The following is a 24234-nucleotide window of genomic DNA, read 5'->3' on the forward strand; positions in this document are numbered from 1 at the left end:
AGGAGTGGCGATTTTGATGGGGCAGACAGGCAGGGACATGGGACACATAGATAGATACTATCATTAATGCCACTCTTGCATGGAGTGGTAGGTTCTTGAGTTTTCAATAAATTATCTTTATAACCCATCTGTATAATATAGATTATTTTTTCATTTATTGAACATGATTTAAAATGTATTTTTAAAAGATTTACCTTTGGGGCTGGAGAGATGGCTCAGCAGTTAACAGTTCAGCCTGTTCTTCCACAGGACCCCAACTTCAGTTTCCAGCAACCTTGCTTGGTTCACAATTGCCTGTAGCTCCAGCTCCAGGGGGATCCAACGCCTTCTTCTGGCTTCCACAAAACCTGTACTCAGAAGCACAAACCCACATCGAGAAACACACACATACACATAAATAAACAAATAAGTATTTATCTTTAGTTTTATTTATGTGTATGTGTGCATGTCTGTGAGTGTATGCCATGTGTGTTTAGGTGTTTGCAGAGGGCAGAAGAGGGCACTGGACTCTGTCCTGGTTACTTTTCTATCAACTTGACACAAGTCAGAGTCATCTGGGAAGAGGGAAGCCTCAACTGAGAAAATGCTCCCACCGGACTGGCCTAAGGGCAAGCCTGTGAAGTAATTTTCTTGACTAATGATCAGTGTGGGAGGGCCCAGCTCACTGTGGGCAGTGCAATTTTAGGGCTGGTAGTCCTGGGTGGTGTTGGCATATACCTTTAATCCCAGAACTTGGGAGGTGGAGGCAGGCAGATTTCTGAGTTCGAGGCCAATCTGGTCTACAGAGTGAATTCCAGGACAGCCAGGGCTACACAGAAACCCAGTCTTGAAAAACAAACAAACAAACAGCTTAGCAAATTGTGAAGGGTAAGCCAGTAAGCAGCAGTCCTCTATGGCCTCTGCATCAGCTCCTGGCTCTAGGTTCCTGCCCTGACTTTCTTCAGTGATATCTGAAGTATAATCTGAGATTTAATAGATGTAAAAAAAATTCTTTATTCCCCAACTTGCTTTTGACTATAGTGTTTTATCATTGCAATAGAAACCCTAACTAAGCCATAACCCCTAGAGCTGGAGTTATTGGTGGTTGTGAATTGCCTGATGAAGGTGCTGGGAACTGAACTCAACTTCTCTTCAAGATCACCAAAGGCTCTTAACTACCGAACCATCTCTTCAGTCCCATATCTAACATATGATACCTTCTTTTAGGCTCCACAGGCACCAGCACTCCTGTGTATACACCCACACACACAGATACACATATAATTTAAAATATAAAAATTCTTAAAAACACCAGAGCGCTAGGGCTGATCATTTGCCTATCATGTAAGGCCCTGGATTCCATCACCAGCACCCACATATACTCACATCTATATACCCACACCCACCTGTACACACAAATGCACCCACGCCTCCAAAACACTTATTTTTAAAATAGGAGAATTAGGAAATACACAGAATGGCTGAGAAAGGACTTTAATGAGCTCACTTTCCCCCTGCAGAACACTAAAAAATGAGCAAACCAATCAAATCATTTCAGAACTGTGGCAATTAACCATAGTCATACAATGAAGTGAAAACGATCCAAGAGACTTGATGTGGGATTCCCCTCTGTATGCTGTGAATATGTTTTATTACCATTGGTTAATAAAGAAGCTGCTGCGGCCTATGGCAGGGCAGAATATAATAAGGTAGGAAATCCAAGCAGCAATAGAGTAGGAAAGAAGAGTTAGGCAGATGCCATGTAGCCGCCCAAGAAGCAAGATACGAGGTAACAAACCACAAACTTCATGGTAAAAAATAAAATAACAGAAATGGGTTAATTCAAGATTTAAGAGTTAGCTGGGAATAGGCCTGAGCCATTGGTCAGTGTTGTAGTTAATACAGTTTCTGTGGGATTATTCGGGTCTGGGTGGCTGGGAAACAAAAGCGCAGTCTCCATTTACAGAGACTACTGAGTCTTGAAGAAACAATAGGGTTTATAGCACTGTCATTGTGGCTATTCCCTTTGTGAACTCTATACCAGTCTCTGGTGTGTTAGCTCAAAGGTGACCAAGTTCCTGACAATGTCTTTTACCACCTTGGGAATTTAAAGGGATAAAATGGGTAGATCAGGCTAGCCTCAAACTTGAAGATCTTACTGCCTCTGCCTCCAGAGTGCTAGGATTAAAAGTCACCAGACCTGACATGAAAAGAAAACTTTAGATACTGATACAACCAGAACTTTGAAGATCTCCGATATATTACTAAGGATTTTATGGGCTGTAGACATACTCAAGGCCATGTGTATGCACAGGAAAACAGGCAAACACTAAAGTCACTCACTTCTGTCTAACTGTGAAGGCCCTGTGCAAATAGAAAATGAAAACTTAGGTGGTCTCGTAAACTCTCTGAAATATGTAGGTATGTTTTCACACACAGATCTTCACAGCAAAAAGTGAAAAATATATAGATAAATATTTATGATTTTTCTCAGCAATTATAGGCTGATTACAAAACTTATTCACCTAGGCCTTATCTTTAGGAATCCAGGCTTAAAAATAAAAACAAGAACTTAAAATATGTTGAAAGAAAACTCAGGAGCCACACAATACAATACAGAGAATACAGAATCCATAGAATTAGTATTCAGAATTCAATAAATATATAGCAACAACCAAAAATACTCACATATAACAGCAGTAACAAAAACCAAAACAAAATAAATGTGAACAAAATCCAGAGAATCCAGATGTCATCAAGATGGCAGAGTGGGACTTCCTATCATTTGTCTTCCCTTACATGAAAGCATTATTATTCACGCTAAGGAAAGCAGGCAGCAGGCTCCAGTACCTGGCGTAGAGAGTAAGAAGACACGCTGAAGACATGCAGAAAGGCCAGTTCTGTATCACAGCATTCATCCCCCAAACACGGCCAATAGCCTTGTTCTGGATACCCAAACTGAGCTGATTCCAGTAAAGTCCAGCTCTGGGCATCTACCACAGTCCAAGACTCTAGGTCAGTACCTGATGATAGCCTCAAGGCCCATCCAGGCACCATATTCCCCAAAGCTTCAGGCTACTTGTTCCTGATAGGTTCAGAACCAACCCAATACTAGGACTCCAGTGGTCACAGGTTCCAGAATGGCCAAAGACTCAAACCTGTCCAAGTACCAGGCCAGACCTCACATGCTTAGTTTACTTCATAGCCACTCATGCCCCAGTGACCCTGGGTCCCACACTTCAGGTCCACCCTAGCAGTGGGCCAGCCTTTGTAGCCTCAGGCCTGCCTTATCCTAAGGTTAGCCCTCTTAACTGTAGTTACCAAGCTGGGGCCACAGACACATGTTCTGGGCCTGCTTAGTGATAGGTTGGCCCCTATATCTCTACATTCTATAAGACACACAGTCTAGGCTATTCTAACAGAATGAAGGTCCAAGTATATGCCATGCAGACTTCAATGTGGGGCTGAACCCCGGAGATCTATGCCCCATACTTGCCCAGTACCAGTCCTACCCAGGATCTAAGTCAGCCCCCATGGTTTCAGGCTCCATGGAATTCAGATCCTAAGTCTTCTCCGGCATAGACAGGATCCATGCTTACCCAGCAGGCAGTAGTGCCTGGCCAGTCTCTGTAGATGCAAGCTTTAGGTCTTATAGATCCACAATCTGGATCCCCAGCCCCACAGATTCAGATCACAAGACTGTCCCCGTGCTATGCCAGATCTCACTGACGGGATTTAGGTACATGCCAACAGACCAGACACTGTCCAAAATCCTGGCTGGCTTCTGCAGACCCAAGCTCAAGGCTCACCCTAGTACCCAATAGACTCTGTGGACCTAGACCTCAAGCTCCTATTTGAGGAAACCCATGGACATAAACTCTAAGCCTACTGCTTCAGACCCAATCAATAGGTCAGTGCTCTTGCATCCAAGGTTCTAGGCTGAATAACACAGACCCAGGCATGAGGTCCACCTTAGTAACCCAGGTATCAGGAACCAACTTTGGACAACACTAAGCTTGTCCAAAAAACATACTGACCAGGAATGGGCTGCCACAGAAAAAGCCACTTTAGAACGATGGAAATAAGATCCTACTTCTTCAAATGTATAGTCACAAAACCATAGTCACAGGGATCAAGAATAATCAGAGAAACACAGTGGTATAGTACTCAAGGAAAGCACCAGCCATCAACTGTAAAGAAGAGGTTTAGTACTATCTGAAAAGCATTCAATATAATTATTGAAAAGCTCATTGACAGCCAATGAGAATAGAGAGAAAAACAATTCATTGTTAGCAAGACAACACTAAGTGACCAAAAGGAAAAATTAACAAAGCCACAGAAATTATTCTTAAAAAAATCAAAAAACTGTCCGGAGAGATGGCTCAGCGGTTAAAAGCACTGTTCATGGCCCGATTGTCCTGAAATCCAGAGGTCCAGAGTTCGATTCCCACTAAAGGCACGGTGGCTCACGGTCATCTGTCCTGAGCTCTGGCGCCCTCTTGAGGGAAAAATAAAAAAAAACTGGGGGCTGGAGAGATGGCTCAGAGGTTAAGAGCACTGGCTGCACTTCCAAAGGTCCTGAGTTCAATTCCCAGCAACCCCATGGTGGCTCACAATCATCTGTAATGAGATCTGGCACTGTATCCTGGAAAGTGTATATATAATAAATAAATAAATTAAAAAAAATCAAACAAAAATTCTGGAGTGGAAAAATGCAATCACTGAAGTTTATAATACAGAGAATCAAAAGAATCCAAAAGAGGAAATAATCCATGAACCCAAAGGCTCTCTATTTGAAAATATATAGTCAGAGTAGAATAAAAGAATGAAAATCAAGAAGCTTATGGGACAACATCAAATGGACATAAGTACATGACAGAGAAGAGAAAGACAAAGGGACAAAGACCTGAAAGAAAGAATAGAAAATGCTTCAACTTTTCACAAAAGATATAATTATCTAAGTATGAGAAAGTCCAAGAGATTCAATCAGATCCAATGCAAAGAGGACTTGAGAAAGACAGAGTTAATCATCAGAAATCAAGAACAAAGGATTCTGAAAGTGGGAAAAAGAAGCTGCAATAAGGGTGGCATCAGATTCGTCAGCAGTTAAGAGTGAGAGGGTCACTACTCAGTCTGCTACAGTCAACCAAACCAAGCCTTCCCAATCTGGAAGATTGTACTTGGCAAAGTCGTTCTTCACAGATGGAGAGTCATAAGACTTCACCAGACAAACAAAAGCCGAGGAAGTTAGTCATCCATAACTGTCGTTTAAGAAATGCTAACGGGAGTTCTTTAATCTTTTACCTTTACTATGAATATTAAGAGACAAAATGTTAACAGAAGAGTGCAACAATTTAACAAACACGCAATACAGAAAATGTAGGTTGTGACATCAAAAATCGAGACGTGGTGAGAATGAAATACAAGCATAGTTACCTAATCCAATCAAAGTTGCCATCAGCTTAAATTAGCCTTGATGGGGTCAAGACACAAGAAAAGCCACAGAATCAGCTAGCCTGGGCTCACAGGGGCTCACAGAGACTGAAGTGACAACCAGGGAGCCTGCATGGGACTGACCCAAGCACTCTGTATGTGTGTTACAGTTGTGTAGCTTAGTCCTCTTGTGGGCCTCCTAACAGTGGGAGCAGGGGCTGCCTCTGACGCTGGGGCCTGCTTTTGGGAGCCTTTCCTCCTATGGGATTGCCTTGTCTAGCCTTAACAAGAGGAGAGGTCCCTAGTCTCACTTGATGTCCTATGGCTGGCTGGCATCCATGGGAGCTCTGCCCTTTTCTGAAGGGAAATAGAGGAGGAAGAGTGGATGGCGGGAGTGAAGAGGGGCCGAAGGAGGGGAGACTGCAGTGGGGGTGTAATATGTGAGAGAAGAATAAATTTAAAAAAGTAAAAAAAAAAAAACCACTTGAGTTACAAAAAAAAACCCCTCTTATAATTAACTTGAGTTTAAGTAGATTAAAGTCTCCAATCAAAAGGCTAACTGGAGTAACACAACTGTACCCAATTATGAGCTGCTTATAAGTTATTCAATCTTTAAGGACACACACGGACTGAACGTGAAATGACAGAAATGATACTCCAAGTCAATGGAAACTGAACGAGAGCAGGGCTACTTCTACATATTTAAGTAAATTAGACTTTTAAAACTATTGCCAGACAGAAGATCAATGAAAAATCATCAACCCTGGGGCTGGAGAGACAACTCGGGGTCTTAAGTACTTAATGCACTTGCAGAAGACTTGGGTGCAGCTCCAAGCACTCACAGAGAATTCTGAAAAGTGGAAAATATTTCTTTTCCCCATAAGGAATTGTTAACAAATTAAACTGGGAGATAGGAGGCAATATTTAATGAGGTTGCATGTTTCAGAGCAAATCTAAGTTTCTGTAGCTCTGTATGCACAGCGAATTAAATACCACTTAGTGCTAGTCTTGGGAATACTTGTTGCTTGAGAGAAAGGAATGAAGTTTTAGTTAAATCATCTTCATACTTTGCATTTTTCCACTACAAACGGTAACATCTGGTCACGTAAATCCTTTCATTTCCATTGGCTGGGACTTGACATTTTAGAAATGGAAGAGTTTGCTTTGTTTCCCCATTAGATAGCACCCCACATCACTGTCCACTTCAGCAACGATGTGCTGGCAGAGAGGCAGTGGGGGGGGGTAAAGGGTAATTTTTAAATTATTATTCTCTCTCTCCCTCTCTGTGTGTACGTGCACACATGCGTGTGTGTGCGTGAGCACTCACGTGCGCACCACGGTATGCATGCGGAGGTCAGAGGACAGCTCTGTTGAGTCCTTTTCTCCTTCCACCTTCATGTAGGTTCTAGGAATCAAACTCAGGTCACCTGGGGCAGTTGTCTACCCACGACGCATCTCGCTGGGCCTGATTTTCTTACTTTTTAGGTAGAAGGTAATTTCAAAGGTCTATATGTGGACCCTTTTGCAAGTGCTCGAAACAGAACTTGCAGCTCAGGACTGCCAGGCGAGTGCTGAATCACGTCACCACTGACCTGCATCCCTAGTCCTGAAAGTATGATTAATGTTAAAAACCTCATACTTGAAAGAAGCCTCAGTGATCAGTGGCTTTACGATGGAAAGTTAAGAGCAAACCTGGGGGCAGGAGAGATGGCTCAGAGGTTAAGAGCACTGGCTGCTCTTCCAGAGGTCCTGAGTTCAATTCCCAGCAACCATATGGTGGCTCACAACCATCTGTAATTTGATCTGGTTCCCTCTTCTGGCCTGCAGACAGAACACTGTATAAATAATTAAAAAAAAAAAAAAAGAGCAAACCTGGAGGGCTGGAGAGATGGCTCAGAGGTTAAGAGCATTGCCTGCTCTTCCAAAGGTCCTGAGTTCAATTCCCAGCAACCACATGGTGGCTCACAACCATCTGTACTGGGGTCTGGTGCCCTCTTCTGGCCTGTAAGCATTCACACAGACAGAATATTGTGTATATAATAAATAAATAAATAAATAAATTAATTAATTAATTAAAAAAAGAGCAAACCTGGAAAATACACGTATCAATCAGTGTTTGTTTCATGGGAGTAGCTTGCTGCTAATTCTTTTCATTTTGCATGTAGTTCTCTGATAGCTTACTGCCACTTTACACTCTATTAAGTGTGTCGTTTATACTATATAGCTATCATATTAATTATATCAGTTCCGTTTTGTCTTTTTAAAATTTTCATACAAATTTTAAACATACATACACCGTATGAAGCATTATCCAGGAGAAGGAGATCTGGGGGAGCGGGGAGGTTGGGAGTGGGGTGAGGAGGAGTGGAGGGAGGGACACGGTGACCGGGATGTACTATACGAGAGAAGAAGAAAGATAAAGAAGCACATCCCCATCCCCTTTCTTCATTCTGATTAGTCTGAAAGTTTTTCGGGAAGTCTGGATGAAGTGATTTTTTTTTAATGAAATAAAAATGAAAATGACTTAAGACTAACAATTGCCTCTCTTCAGAAACCATGAGGCTGGAAAATGGTATGCCAACAACTTCAAAATAGTAGAAGAAAAATATCATCAACTTAAAATTCTATATCCAGCATTGCTGTCCTACAAAGATGAAAATAGTTTAAGATAAACAAAACATAAAACTTGTTGCTACCAGATTTAAAAGAAACACTAATTCATATTGAAATTAAAGAATTAAGTATTAACCTGAAGATAAGTACACAGATTTTACGAAGCAAAGTATTTTTGTTTATGATTTTTTTATTCTGTTTAAAAAAACTGCATAAAGGAAATACTATTAAAACTATTGACAGTTCCTTTTTTATTTTTATTTTATGTACATTGGTGTTTCGCAATGGGTGTCAAATCCTCTGGAACTTGAGTTACAGACAGTTGTGAGCTGCCATCTGGGTACTGGGAACTGAACCCAGGTCCTCTGGAAAAGCAGTCAGTGCCCGTAACCACTGAGCCATCCCTCCAGTCCCCTACTATTATGATAGACATGGGAGGAGTCAGACTTACACGGCAGAAAAGCCCCTCTTTCCCTCCCACCAAAGTAGACTGATTTTGCAATTTTAATTGTAACATCTACAGCAATCACTGAAAACTGAAATAAAAGCATAGCTATAAAGGAATTAAAAGGTTATAGTAGACAGAATACATTTAACACAAAACAGAAATTGAAGAAGGGAAGAACCAAAAGAAACATACAAAACAAACAGCTGACTGTACTAGTTACTGCCCTCCTTGCTACAACAAAATGCCTCACCAAAGGAACTTAGGGAAGGAAATGTCTATTTTGGCTTAGAGGTCAAGGCTACAGTTCATCAGGGTGGGGGAAAAGCGTGGCAGCGACGGAAGCAGGAGGCAGCGCTTTAGATTAAAGCCCCAATTAGGAAGGAGAGAGTAGTGACTGCTTGTGTTAAGTTCACGGACTCTTTTTCATTCAGTCCTAGACCCCAGAGCATGGGATGGTAGTGCCCATATTCAGGGTGGGTCCTCCCACCTCACTTAACCCAATCTAGATGAACCCTCTCAGGCATGCGCAGTCTCGTCTCCTAGGGGACTCTAGATCCTGTCAAGTTGGCAATTGATATTAACCATCACACATTTTTTCACAAATCTTTTGCAAAACTAATGGAAGAGGAAATAGCTGTCAAGTCATTCTAAAGGGAAAAAAAATGCCTCTAAAGCTAAAACCAGATAAAGCCATTATGAGAAAACTGTACACATATTCTGTAAACAAATATAAAAATACAACATATTACTAGATAGCCAAATCCAATGGTATATTAAAAAATCCTAAAGTTTTATTTAATATGACTCAGCCCTTTTTGAAGAAAATTAGAGGTGAATGTTGAGACTTACTTCTGTAATCCCAGTAACTGGGAAGTTGATACAGTAGGTTCAGGAGTTCAAAGATGGCCTGGGTTACATGAGAACTTGTTCTCAAAAATTTTTTTCAAAAATACAAAACAAAGAAGCTATAAGAGAAAACTCAAACTCAACTCACCCACAAATGGAAATACATTAGAATAACATCAAACCACTTATCAACTCTAAAAGGCAGGGAAATACAAGATAGTGTATGTATTTCAGTCTGTGAAAGTAAGCAACTACCAATCCATCAAAGTCATCTTTTAAAATTGAAATAGAAAGGAGGTTATTTCAATACAAACATGAGCGAAAGCGATTCATAACATGGTATGTCAGAACTTGAAGACGTTAAAAAAAAATCTTAAACACAGAGGAGGAAGAAATACAACCAACGATGAAAGCATAGCAGAGAATAAATTCCATGAGGATGAAGAACTAGAAAAGAATCCTATATCCAATACAGCAACCAGAAAGTCCCCAATAATAACTAAGGAAATAGAAAAGAGCACTCAATGATCTCAGTGGCCAGAAGAAAAAATACAAGAAAATGATAAGAATTAGAAAATAGCCTTAAACAGAAATTATCTTAGTTTTCCAATTGAAAGTAGAAAATTAGCTGACTAAATTAAAATAAAAATAAAACAAAAACACCAAAACCAAACCCACCCCACCACCCCAAGATCTGGTGTCCCCGGCAAAGACACTCACAGACTGAGAGCCAAAGCAAGAGAGTCAATTGTTCAAGCAAATGGAAGCTGAAAAAAAGCTGCCATAACTATTCTAACTTTGATAAAGTGGATTTCAAATCAAAATTAGAAAAATACAGAAGGCCACTGTATATTAATAAAAGGAACAATTCAACAAGAGGATTGATTGCCTTAATTACTTATTGTTCTATTGCTGTGAAGAGACACCATGACCAAGGCAACTCTTATAAAGAAAGCATTTAATTTGGGCCTGCCTGGCTTACAGGTCCAGAAGTTTAGTCCATTATCAGCATGGTGTGTGCAGTAGCTGAGAGCTTTACATCCTGATTCACAGGCAGCAGGCAGACAGAGGTAGACTGGGTCTGGTGTTGGCTTTTGAAAGCTCAAAGCCTCCAACAAAGTCATACATACTAATCCCAAACACTTCCACTAACTTGGGACCAAGCATTTAAAATATGAGCCTATGGGGGCCATTCTCATTTAAACCACCACAAAGATATAGCAACGGTAAATAGATGAACATATAATGGGGTTCTTTCTCAATTCCACCACACAAACACTAATGAGCGGAAAGGTCAGAGAGGTCCTGATGCAATAATAGTGGGTGGGTGACATAATTACTCATTTTCATCTTTAGCTAAGTCATCCAAACTAAAAATCAACGAACAAGCCAGGCAGTGGTGGCACATGCCTCAGCACTCAGGAGGCAGCTAACACAGAGGGGGCGTGGATGCTTTAAGATTTGAAAGAGTACCTTGATATAAATCACTTATTGGTTATATAGAAGAAAAACTACGGGTCTGGGGCATTGCTCAGCATTCCTGGATTCTATCCTTAGCTGCAAACGCACAGACAGGCACACGCTTGCATGTATGCGCACAGAGTTTGGGGCCAGTAAGAGGGCTCAGCAGGTAAACGTGCTTGCGGCTAAGTCTGATAACCTGAGTTTGATCCCCAGGGCACACATGAGGCAAGGAGAGAAAGAGGTGATTCCTACAAGTTGACTTTTGCCCTCCACACATGTGCTGTGGCATGTGTGTACCCATACACACAATTAATAAAAGGATAGAGAAATAAATGCAATAGAAGTACAGTTATGAGTTGCTTAACAACAGAGACATGTTCTAAGGAACTCATTGTTATTTTTATCAGAATGCACTTACTTATACAGATCAATGTCTGTGATGTCATGGGATAATTAATCTTATGAAACCAGTGTCATATTTTTGTCATTGATCAGAACATTGTGATGCAGTATATGAATGTAATTACAGTAAAGAAACCTGGCAGGCGTCACACTGAACAAGCAGTCAAAGCAAAAAAGTGAATACTTAGGCAAAATGTTATCAAGTCCCTCCTGACGAAACATAATGAACACATAACATCTCTTCTGGTATTCATGCCCAAAATGCAGAACTTAAAACTGATATAACCACAACGAAACCTACACAAACCGGGATTCTATTAAAAAACTGCCCAGGATACTTCAAAAATATCAAAGTCAGCAGAGTGTGGTGGCGCATGCTTTAAATCCTAGCACTCAGGAGGCAGAGGCAGGTGGATCTCTGGGAGTTCAAGGGCAGCCTAGTCTACAGAGTGAGCTCCAGGACAGCCAGGGCTATGTACGGAGAACCTGTCTTAAAAAAATTAAAAAATTGAAGTAATGAAAGACAAGAAAGACTAAAGAACTGTTCCAGCTAAGGAAGCACAACTAAATGACAATGCCCCCTATTCACTGACAGGTACACTCTAGTTACACAGCTCCTCAACATTTAGGTAATTCACTAAGGAGATATTTGAACTCTTCCAAAAATGCTTAACAATTTGAAAGTTTAAAGATTCTGAAAACACAGACTAGAGAAATGGCTCAGTGGCTAAGAGCACTCGTTACTCTTGTAACCCACCCTGTAACTCCTGTTCCAGAGGATACTATGTCCTCTTCTGGTCTCTGTGGGCACTGCATGCACATGCCGGCCAAACACATAAAAATAAATCTTTTTTAAAAAATATAAAAACACAGGGCTGGAGAGACGGCTTAGAAGTTGAGAGCACTTGTTGCTCTTTCAAAGGACCTAGGTTCAGTTCCCCAAATCTAACTGGTGACTCACAGTCATCCATAACTTCCACCTGGGGATGGGATGCTCTCTTCTGACCTCTTTCCATGCCAGGCATGCACATGGTCCATGTACATATATAGAGGTAAAACACTCATACACATAAAAAGGAATAATTCTAAAAAATGCTAAAATATTGTGAAAACAGGGCTTGGAAATTGCTTAGTGGTGGAGTGTTTTTCCAGCTTGTGAGAGACCATGGGTTCACTCCCTAGCACTGAAAATAACCAGAAAACAAAATTCGAGGGTTAACTAGGAAAGAATGAAGATCCACGACAAGGGCAACTCGAATCAAGGATATCTACTTCCACTCCTCACTGGTAAAGTGCAAGGAGGCTGCAAAGGCGGGCCAGAATGATCAGGGGGAAGCCAGGTCTCTGTTCGAGTCAAAGAGCATTTCTGACTGTCACTCGAGAGCATTAGTGACACTTAGTGGGCAAACCAGAGATGCCCGGCATTCTGCAGTGCACAAGACAGCCCCATGTAACAAAGAATTGTACCAGGTCCCATGCAACGTTAGACTGCCCTACCAAACCCTTATTTAGGTTTTTAAAAAAATCTGCTTATTCATTTACAATTTATCCATTTGACCAACATTTATTTAAGAAAGCTTATTATGCCCCAAGTAGAGTTTTAGGTAATACAGATCCGCCAGGAGGGGGGGGAGACAACATCCTTTCCCTTTTCTAGAGCTTAAAATTGAGTGATGAGTTAGAGAATAAATTACAAACACAACAGAAGTAAATACCATACAGTCACACACTGTATAATGATGTTTTAGTCAACAACCTACCTAATTGATGGTCATCCCATAAAATCGTATTGTTTGGTGATGCCACAAAGGTCTCAGTTTGAGTAAGCACTCTATATTTTGCACAATGACAAAGCGATCTAATGATACTTTTCTTAGAATATATTTTCACTGTTAAGCCACGCCGAACTGTATTACGGAAGTGTGATGCGAGGGGCTAAAGCTGGGCTAGTGTAGAGGCCAGGAGGAATTTTTAAGCAGGATGGCCATGGAGACTGCAACAAGAAAATAGCAATTCAATAGAAACCTGAAGAAAGTGAGGGCGTGATACCTGTGGATATTTGGGGGAGAGTACTCTGAAGAAAGGAAAACCCTAGAACAAAACCACCTAGGCATAAGTGTGCCTAATACATTCAAGTGACTCTAAGGAGACCGTTGTAGGTGCAACGGAGTAAGGAGGCAGAGATCTAGGAGGTAAGGCTAGAGGCCTTTGTTCCTAGAAACCTGACAACCAAAAACTATGAGACGTTTACACATTCTTTTGTTTAGAACTTTACGAAGAATTACTCATCACTTATGGAAATGGTACCGTATCACTGTTACCACTCAGTACACATGTAGTTGTCACATGCATGTACTAATGTGTAAGATTATTTCATTATTTCTTCTAGTGAAGCCATATCCAAGTATTTATGTACTGAAGTACATACTGTTTTATATAATTTTTCTTCAGCCAGGTGTAGTGGTGCACACCTTTGATCCCAGCACTCAAGAGGCAAAGAGGTAGGCAGATTTCTGTAGTTTGAGGCCAGCCTGATCTACAAAGTGAGTTTTAGGACAGCTAGGGGTACACAGAGAAACCCTGTCTCAGAAAAACAAACAAACAAACAAACAAACAGGCAAACAAACAAAAATTTCTCTCTTATATTACAAGTGAAGTGTTATATTAGCTTTGGAGGGATTGGCCATGTAAATTTTACTTTCTATGCTCTTCATTTTAAAATAGTGAAGGAGGTATTTCAAACTATACATTATCGAGATAGAATCAACCTATACATTATCAATAGGTGTCAGAATGACAAAGGTATGGCAAGAATATTCCAAAGTTAGGATGGGAATGGGGATGGGATTTGATGGTACTTGGCAGTGGTTTCCAAAGGTCTGATCTCCAAGAGCTCCTGGATGAGGACAGAAAAGATGTTCAGCGTTAGGGGAAGGCATAATTAGAAGGTCCTTGGACTATCTGTGGTGACCAACATTACATACGGGCTATTAAGTGTTTTGTGTGTGTGAGAGAGAGAGGAGGGTTGAGACAGTATTTTACATTGTAGAGCAGATTTATTTTGAATTCACTATGTTAGCCAAGGCTGGCCTCGAACTTGCAGCAATCCCCCTGCCTGCTGTGAATACAGGCATGTACCTCCACCACAGCTGGTTAAAAAGTGGTTTGTAATCTTATATTCTTTCCGTCCTTGGTGTCTCTCTACCTGTTTAATAGAGAAGACTGAGGGACAAAGAAGGCTCTTTCCCCAAAGAGACTTAGAAGCAGCCCAAGGCCAGGCTCTATATTGTGCCCTACCGTTGGGCCAGTCTCATTGTTATAAATAGTGCACCTCTAACCACATTAGGGATGGGAAAGACAAAGGTTTGCTGTGGAAAGGTAAGAGAGAGGTCAGAACATTCAAAAAGATTCCCTGGGGGAGAGGGCCAGAGACAGGCAAGGGTGGAAAAAAAAAGTCAGACTAAGAGAATTAATATTCTTTTCAATCACAATCATCATTATTTATTGAAAAAATTTCTAGGGACCAAGCATGTGCATTGGCTCAGGCAGAGACAGACCCCATTTGACGGATGATGAAACTGAGGCCCAGATGAGTAAAGTGGACAGTTCAAAGTTTCATAGCTGATTTTAAGTGGTCTGGTCAGGATTAGGCCTCCTGAGTTTGGTATACCTTAGTACGTCTCAGAGAAAGAGAGAGACAGAAAATGTTGGGGGGGGGGAGGCAGATATGGAGTCAAGACTGGAACATAGACAATCACGTGAGCAGCAGACCTGCACGGAATCTTTTCCCTAGAGGCCGGGGATGGGGAGATGCAGAGGGTGGGCATGGGTGGTGGGTTCAAGGGTACTCACCGGGTGCTGTCTGGAGGGGAGGCAGGAGCATTCGCGCATTCGCTTTTTTTTTTTTTTTTTTTTTTTTCTTTTTTTTTTTTTTTTTTGGCTACGCAAAAGATCGTCCACCACCCACGGATCTCGAGTTGAAAGGCCGCCCAGGTAAAAGCGCGCGCCAGGTCCCTCCCCACAGGCGTTTAGGGTCTTTCTCTCCCCTCCCGCCGCCCTCTCACCCACCATCCCATCTTTACTGCTTTTCGCGGAATACCTCTAGCCTCCGTAGGTTCTAACAGCTGCCGCAGGAGAATGGATACCTGGCCCACAGCAAGATCTCGCAGATCACGGATGCTTCACGCGACGCTCAGCGGAGCGATGGCAGAGTAGCGGGGCTCCATCCCTACCGCGGGCTCCTCAACTCCCATTGGAGGACTGCGCTTCTGCCTTCCCTCTGATTGGTTGGAGATGGAAGCACCGATGAAAACTCCACCCTCTCGAGGGTGTGATTGGCTTATGAGCCAAGCCCTTCCGTTAACAACACTGGTCAGGAAAGGATCACGCCTCTTTCAGGGTCCGTCCATTCGACTGGCTTTCTGGGGGTCGCTTGTGAGCACGCAGGAAAACCGAAACTGGGCTAAATACAAATCACCGAATAGACTTCCGACTTTCCTGACGTCTTCGTTCTTTCTGTAGGCACTTTGCCCTTACACCGCTTTGCTAAGAGACACTACGACTCTGTTCCTAGTTTCCCATAGCTCCACACCCACTTGTAGGAGTTTCTGAGCCCAGATATTTCTCTATCCAGATAAACACGGTTCCTAATTCCATCCATGGAGGAAAAAAAAATGTGACCCTACTTTGTAGCCCTGGCTGACCTAGAACTCGCCATGTAAATTAGGCCTGCCTCTGCCTCCCCAGTACTGGGATTAAAGGTGTGAGCCAATATACGCGGCAGAGTTTATTTTATTTTATTATTTTTTTTTAAACTAGGCATATAGGCAGTCAGTCAGTATTCAAGTAAAATAAGCTATGGCCTAAAGAGGCAAACTTGGTGGGGCGTTGGTGGTATAGTGGGTGAGCATAGCTGGCCTTCCAAAAGAGGCAAACTGACTGGCCTGAAATTGAGCAGCAATTCCCCAGAATAAAACCCAGCCCTCTGTCTTCTAAAGAAAAGCTGTTTAAGAAGAAAAGGAGACCAGGAAGGCTCCTTCTATGAGCAAGGTTTTTAATTTGGGTAGCACAGATCTTCCAGGAGAGTCTGGGGATAGGGCTTGGGGGCAGGGAGGAATGACTTGGATGGGAACGAATTCACATCTTTGTTTCCCCTCTCTGTTTAGCAACATTTAGCATGTATTCAACAAAGAATGTCACTCACGTACTCGGGAGGCAGAGGCAGGCGGATTTCTGAGTTCAAGGCCAGCCTAGTCTACTGACTGAGGTCCAGGACAGCCAAGGCTACACAGAGAAATACTGTTTTCAAAACCAAGAAATATAACTCACCTTGACAGTTCTAATATTGGTGATTGTCTCCAGTAGTAATCAGAGATTTCTCCATCATATAAAATTGCAGACATCTCAAATATGTCATCTCTGAAATTTATAGTTCATGTTTGAAAAGCATGATGCTGGGGAGCCAGAGGGCTGAGTCATTGGTTAAGGGTGCTTACTGTTCTTGTAGAGGAGCTGCGTTTGGGTGTCAGTATGAATGTCACTTGCCTGTAACTCCAACTCCAGGGGATCAGAAACCTTCTTCTGGCCTTCATGGGTATCTGAGCACAGATGCTGCACACCTTTGCACAGCACACAGGAGTGCATGCCTGAGAGCACACACGAGTATACACACAAAGAAAAATACATCATCGTCATCATTAAACCATATCACCTTACCATTTAATGGGTTCATGGGCAACATATATATAACTCTAGCATATTTTTTCTGTATTTTAATATTTCAATATTTGGGTTTCTTTCTAATTCTAGATATGTTTTTTTTATTTTAAAAGATTTTTTTTTGTGAGAAAAGTCTATAGACTGAATTCACTAGGCCACAAAAGAGATAAATGACAAAAAAAATTTGAGCTTGATCTCTGAGCTCCGATAGGAGAGAGATTGTTTTCTTTTGTTTCCTTCCTATATTCCTATTACCCTGTCTAGTACAAGGCACATAGGAGGTATCAATGAGTATGTGTTAAATGAGCAATTGAGTGAACAAATGCTGGCTTTTTTGGTCACCTAAGGAGGGACATTCCTGAATCTGGTTTTGTCCCTGCCAGTCTGATTCTGTCTACAAAAGTGAATGGCACTTTCATGACACCAGGAGATCTTGGGAACCTCACACCCAACAGCAGGACCCTTTGTGGCAGAGGGCTATAAAATGTGTAGTCTACAGAAACAAGTAGTTTCAACATGAGAACAGGCCCTGGTTTCTGTTTTTTTCAGTCACAGCTAATGATGACCATGGGATGCTTGCTGTGTGCTATATGTTAGAGCTAGGTTTGACATTAAAAGCATTCTAACCCTGTTTTTGAAGACCCAGATTGAGAAAGGAGGGTACAGGTAACAAGATGTCACTCTGGGTGAAGAACTTCCTCTTGTTCCATACTGAATTCACTTCAGGGCATAACCACTCTGGCCCACCATAGTAAACTCCCATAACAGGTTCCTAAGAGTGTCCCAGAAGATCAGGGTCCCTTTTGGATAGAGTGGTTAGAAAAGAGTCTCAAATGCCTGGATGAAGAGCGGAGGATTTGACTGGGGAAGAACACAATGAAGTCTAGCTTCAAGGCTAGATTCTGTCCTGGGATCTTAGGCCGGTTGCTACCCCTGGGCTGATTTTGCCAGAAAAATTAGGCTAAAATAGTAATTGCTAGAGAGGATGAAGGAATTACTTCATTTTGATACACTGAGGCAAGAGGAACCAGGCTTGCTCCCTGTTAGACTGACTGAGCTATTCTTGCCAAGCTGACTTCTTTTCTGGTCCATACCAGGGACTTTGCCCCTAAGACCTCTTCTCCCTTCTCCTTCACACACACACATGCTCACTGGGGACTGGATTCAGATAGTTCAGAGATATAGATCCTTATTCTCCACAAGATGCCTTGGTTAAATTTCTTTTCTATAAACTCTAGTCTTGGATAAGACATCCCCCTTTTTTGTTTTTCTTTTGAGACAGGTTTTCTCTGTGTAACAGGCCTGGCTGTCTTGTAACTCACTCTGTAGATCAGGCGACCAGGCTGGCCTCAAACTCACAGAGATTTGCCTGTCTCTGCCTCCTGAACGCTGGGATTAAAGGTGTGCACCATCATGCCCTACTCCTTTTTCTTTCCTTTTGCTTTCTTTTTTTTTTTTTTTCGCGAGGAGAGGGTTCTGAGACAGGGTCCCTCTGTGTAGTTGTCCTGGAACTCACTCTGTAGACCAGGCTGGCCTCGAACTCCCAGAGATCCACCTGCCCCTGCCTCCCAAGTGATGGGATTAAAGGCGTGTGCCACCACCATCCAGTCCCCTTTTGTAATAGCTTGTTTTTCCTTTTGAGGAATATAGACTATATGGAACATTTCTATCTTGCTCAGGCTGGACTTGAATTCTGGGCTTAAGCAATCTTGCTGCCTCGGCCTCCTGAGTACTTCCAGGTGAGCAGCACCGTGCCTGGCTAAGACATTCCTCCCTTCTGAGTCTCAATTCTGTTTACCTTACTCTGACAAGGTAAATCAAGATCAGAATCAGAGTCATCAGAATCTATATCTCTTCTCCAAAATATTTACCGAGAACAGCTAGAGCGATGTCTAAGCTCTAGCATTCAAGCCATGTCAAAGAAGAGACCCAGAAAGGGAAGGGTCCTTGCCAAGGATCCCACAGCAACCTGGTACCATCTCTACTCCTTTATTCTCTCTCTTACCATAGGTAAAGGCTGTCAATGCCAGTACCCTAAAAGCTGTTATGGAACAGGGAGATTTTTGTGCAATAGAATTCCAGCTAATTTATGTAGGCACTCTCCTCGCAAGTAAAAGGAGCACGAGTCCTCATTTTTTAAAGCAGGGCTATACTTAGCTTCTCTGCAGAGTACAGGACAGGGCGAAGGATTAACTTTAGGGCAGATAAACCTCAGAGGCAGCCTCAGCCAGGTGACCAAAGTTAAGATCTACAGTGATGTCCTATTGATAGTATCTACCTTTGATAGGATGCAATGAAAATGGCAGGTAACATTTGTGGTCTTTCTCCCTCAACCCCATAACCCTCTTTCATAAGCAGAAAATAAGAGATAATTCTCAGTCAGAGGACATTCTACAAAATACTGTTCAACTGTTGACAACTCCAGAGTCTCAGAAAACAAGGAAACTGCGAAAATGCCATAATCAAGAGGAGCCTAAGGAGACAGACAAGACGATTAAGTGCAGTGTGGTATTCTGGGTGAGAACTTGAGATAGAAAAGGGCCATAGGTTAAAGCCGAGGAAGCCTAAATAAGATACAGACTTTGGATAATCACAATGTGTTGATATTGGTTCTTTAATTGACTAATGTGGAGTGTAAATAATAAAGAAACTGGCTGTGAGGTAGTCAAGACTTCTCTATTTTTTTTGCAGTATTTCTCAAATCTAAAACTGTTCTGAAACTTATAAAAAAAGGATCTTTTAGAAATGTCCAAATCCCAGCACTCAGGAGGCAGAAGCAGGCAGATCTCTGTGAGTTCTAGGTTAGCCTGGTTACAAAGTGAGTTCCAGTACTGAGAGGGCTGTTACACAAAGAAACCCTACCTCAAAAAAAAATCCCACAAACACAAACAAACAAACAAAATTCTGAATTCAGCTGGGACACTCAAGAGGTAGAGCTAGGAGGATCTCTGTGAGTACGAGCGCAGCCTGGTCTACAGAGCTAGTTCCAGGACAGCCAAGGCTACACAGAGAGACCCTGTCTCAAAAACAAACAAAACCAAAACTGAACAAATTTCCACTCTCATCTGAGGTACAGATAAGCCCACTTCCACAGGGCTCTCCTTCTGTGTTCCTCGCAATCAGAAGAGGGCATTTCCAAAAATGCAAATTTGATAAAGCTGTCCTGCAAAATAAGGCTTTGGATGAAAAGTTTGGATGAAAAGCCCACTAGGGTATATACTTAAAAGGCATCTTTGGAGCTTGAAGGATGGTTCAGTGGTTAAGAGTATGTATTGCTTTTCCAGAGGATCAGAGTTTGGTTCCTAGACCACCATTGGTAGGGTGGTGCAGGGAATCTGATGCCTCTTACCCCCTTGGACACCCGCTCTTACGTTTACCTACGTACACTACACATAGTTTAGTAAACTAGGGGCCTGGAATGATGCTCGGTGGTTACAAGCACTTACTGATCTTGCAGAAGACCCAAGTTCTGGTCCCAGCATCCAAATGGCAGCTCACAAGCATCTGTAACTCCAGTTCCAGAGGTTCTGATGTCCTCTTCCGACCTCTATGGGCACCAGGCACACAATTGGTGTGCATACATATATGCAAGCAGAACACTCACACACATAAAAAGAAATACATCTTAAATAATAAAAATATTTCAAAATTAGTCGCTATTATGATCGAGTGATTATGGTAAACATTTCTGGTGCGTTGAAATAATGTTAAGCACTTTCCAAGGTCTCCCAGAGAAAGCCAGCCTTTTAGATTCCCAGCTCTGGCTGGGCCTGTTCGTCTCATCACATGGCTACCCGGTAATTTTCCTTGCTTTTTCGTTATTTTCAATGCAAACTGCACGACCTAGGCCATCTTTTTTTCCTGCCTTCCCCACTGGGCTCAAGGCCAGGAACCTTGCACCCCTTCCCCCTCCCCAGACAGGCGAGCACTTCTTCGTGACTTGGTTGTGCTGTCTAGACGGTTGTCGTGACTTTTTTTTTTTTAACTATCTGTGAAAAAAGAAAGATAGCTCCCCCACACCCAGCTCCAACTAGGCCTGAAAAATGGTTTGACGCACTGAAAATTAATAGATGAGTCACCAAATTGATGTTCTAGGACGCAGGATCTCTCTGCGCGTGCGCCAGAGGGAAAGGCGTGGGAAGCTCTCTCCTACCTGGCTGGGTTTCTAAGGTCTCTGAGGGTGGGAGGGGGCGCCCTCAACCTCGTCCACTCATTGGCTAGGACAAGCCGCATTGGTCTGATGCAATGCGTTTGCAGTCTCGCCGAGCCTGGAGCCGTTCTGTACCACCGTCGTGTCTGGGCGTTTCCTGCTGGCGAAGGGACGGCGCAGTGAGGCGGACAAAAGACTCCAAGGGGCACTTTGAATTTGCTCAGTTTTATTAGGATCGTCAAGGGTCACGGGGAAAGGGGCGGAACTTCTGGGGAGCAGGAATATCACGAAGGCGAAGCTGCCTTGCAAAGACACTGAGGCGGGCTAGTGGTCAGGGCCGGTAAAGGGAAGAAAGCGGTAGGAAAGAATTCGGAGAAGGGGGCGGCAGCAGAGTCTCGAGGCCACTGCGCAGTTGTGACGAAGGTCACGGCGGCCCTCCTCACTTACACGATGTGTTCACGATGTTTACACAGCACGGGGAGAGAGGGGGGCGGGCTTGGGCCTATGCTCACTCACACTAGAAGGGGGCTAGAGGGGCCCTGACCAAGGCATCACAATAAATAACATTAGCAGCACACAGAAGCCTGCAGGGAGGAGGGCCAAAGGGGAGAGTAATTCCTCCTCCAAATAAGAACTCTGCAATTACTAAACCATAAAAATAAACTTTAAACCCGTGTATTAAGTCGGTCTGCCCCCAGAAGTGCAATGTGGGGCCACACAGCCCTAGCTGAAGAGGAGGGCAAATGGGATAGGGTATAGGGGTATATAGAGAGAGCCCCCAAAGGGTAAGACGTTTATCCCATTTTCTCCTTGTTCCCCAGGCTGGTCCAAGCGTTTGGGACCGGCAACACCTCCTGGACATCAGAATCTTCGGAGTTCGGTTCACTTCCTTCTTCCTCAAAGACTTGCTCCTCTTCGTAGCTGGCCTCGCTTAGCACACCTGTGAAGAGGAGGAGGAGGAGCGTGGTCGGATGCCCCTCGGAAAGTGAACAGAGCAAATAGCTGTGGCTTTTGAGGGGCTGGGACCACTTGCCAAATGCTTTTGCTTGGAACAGGGAGGGTGAGAGAGAGGACCCGGGGTTGGGAGCAGGAGGAGAGGAAGTGCCACTGAAATTGTTTGTATTCAAACCCAAAGGTTAGGACTTGAAGGGAGGCAGGAAAACAGGAAGGCACGAGGCAGAGCATTTATCTTTGCCTGCTCAAAATGGACACTTTCCTGAAAGGAGCTTTTTCTCCCTCTGCCCGCCCCCATCCTCCTCAAGTGTGTTTCTTTTTCAGCGAGGCCTTGGGCTTATGCTTATCAGTCACTTTTTACCCCTAGTGTGACCCAAACAAACTCGAGTCTGTCTTCTTCTGTCCAGTCCCCCCCCCCCACGCCAGAGCTAGGTAGTCCTGCCTCCCATCCTTGGAGAAACGAGATGCTATCAGGTAGGAGGCAAAGAAGACTGGCAATTCTCTTACTTTCCCTAGCTTACCCCAAATCTATGCATGTTGCTGGCTGCTCTCTCACTAAATGCTTCACTTTTCTCCGTGCTGGGCGCCTTTCTTCATTGGAAGTTTGCCAGGAAACGCATGAGCAAACCTTCAGTCATGGTTTGCCCTGTTTTTGACCTCCCTCAGGGGCTCCTCTCTCCTCTGACTGCCCATAGCCAGGGTTCAAATGGGCTCTTTTAGCAGTCTTTCAGGCCAGAACTAAACGGAGGATCACCTTAACTACTGCTTTATCCCTCAGACATCCATGAGCGTTCCCCAAATGCATACATTGTTGGACAAGAAACATGGTCTGTGGTCAAGAAGTTTGGGAAATGTGGAGTTCTGTCAAGTGAAATATGGTTTTTAAAGGCAGGGTTTTCAGAACTGGGAGAGGGCGTTGTATGCATTTTTTTTTTTTTGCCTAATGTATTTACTCAGTAAACCTTTCTGTGAGAAGCAGCTTTCAGAACATTCTAGGTTACTGATCTATTCTGTGGAAAGGGCTCAAATACCTCCTTTCTCTAGCTCTCCCCTCTCCTTTTCCACATCTTGAGGTGAAATTAACTGCTCTATTCTCTGAGTGTAGAGAACATACATTCTGTTTACCTCACCACTAGTTGCCCAAAGAAGCCTGGGCATTCTCAGAAGAGAGAGGGAGGGGGAGGGGTCTAGCTCACCTTCCTCAGGGGCCTCCTCCTCTTCTTCCTGCATTGATTCTTCAGAGATGATTTCGACCTCCTCCTCATAGACATCCTGGTTGGTGCTGTTCTCCAGAGTCTTATCAAAGACTTCAGCGCCGTTCTTATAGTACTTAATGTCCCTGTCATCATCATCACTGCCCTCGTTGTCACCCTCATTGCCATCATCATCACTGCCCTCACTGTCACCTTCATTACCATCATTATCTTCATCATCACTGCCCTCATCTCCATTGTCACTATCACTGCTCTCCTGGATATTAGTACCCTGCTGATAGTCACCTAGGCTGTGGTTGTCAGCTTTCTCACTGTCATAGGTGCTCTTTTCTTCTGGGGCCTCACTGCTGTCGTCTGTACTTGCAGCATTGCTCTCTTTGTTGTAAAAGATCTTATTCTTGGGGCCCTCATTACGGTCAGGGTTCTCGCTGTCACACAGGGTCTCATTATCAGTGGTCTCAAAGTAGTCGGTGGTCTCCATGAAGTCAGAGATCTTGACATCATGAATGGGCTCACTGTCAGTGATCTCATCAATTTCTGAGATTTCACTGAGAATGCCTTCAGTGGCAAAAGGGTGATGAATGTCTTCCATGATCACCATTTCATATGCATTCCTGAATCGCCTGTAGGGAAGTTTGAAGCTGAGTATAAGGTTAATGGGAAAAACTGGGAAGGCAGTAAGGTACCAGGGCTTCTAAGAATGGGGGAAAGTCCCGTTGCCACTTCTGATTATGTAACCTCAGGCATGATTGCTCATTTGCAAACAATGCATTAGATTATCCCTTGCACTTCTCTAAATCCTGTGTGGTACTAGCTTAGTCTCTGCCCCATTAAAAACAAACAAACAAAAAAACCCTCTCAGGCACCAATTCTTAAATCACCTGTGCCTTCTTTCATACTTCTTTCTGCTGCTCCTGTAGCCAGTTCCTCTCATGTAGTAGCGTACTGGGTTAACCCATAGGTCATTCTTGATAATCTGTTAAGAGACCGGGGGGGGGGGGGGGGGGGGGGGG

The 24234-nt window shown here is 43.2% G+C and overlaps 2 protein-coding genes across 2 annotated transcripts in view; both read right to left on the bottom strand.

Annotated features, from left to right (window-relative positions):
• Kantr (KANTR integral membrane protein) overlaps positions 1 to 21184 on the bottom strand; it is a 35645-nt gene extending 14461 nt beyond the window's left edge. Inside the window, exons 1-4 of the mRNA XM_050131209.1 lie at positions 21057 to 21184; positions 20350 to 20450; positions 15285 to 15464; positions 195 to 347 (exon numbers count right to left, since the gene is read on the bottom strand). The gene's annotated coding sequence lies outside the window, so the exon portion shown is untranslated. The remainder of the gene's footprint in view (positions 1 to 194; positions 348 to 15284; positions 15465 to 20349; positions 20451 to 21056) is intronic.
• Positions 21185 to 21259: 75 nt separating this feature from the next.
• Positions 21260 to 24234, bottom strand: part of Tspyl2 (TSPY like 2) — a 5653-nt gene continuing 2678 nt past the window's right edge. Inside the window, exons 5-7 of the mRNA XM_050131208.1 lie at positions 24103 to 24197; positions 23204 to 23844; positions 21260 to 21993 (exon numbers count right to left, since the gene is read on the bottom strand). Of these exons, the coding sequence (XP_049987165.1) occupies positions 21848 to 21993; positions 23204 to 23844; positions 24103 to 24197 (882 nt within the window). The 3' untranslated portion in view covers positions 21260 to 21847. The remainder of the gene's footprint in view (positions 21994 to 23203; positions 23845 to 24102; positions 24198 to 24234) is intronic.

The sequence above is a fragment of the Alexandromys fortis genome, unplaced genomic scaffold (assembly GCF_014885135.2).
Source record: "Alexandromys fortis isolate MF-2015 unplaced genomic scaffold, M_Fortis_MF-2015_v1.1 scaffold_373, whole genome shotgun sequence".
Taxonomy (NCBI): Eukaryota; Metazoa; Chordata; class Mammalia; order Rodentia; family Cricetidae; genus Alexandromys; species Alexandromys fortis.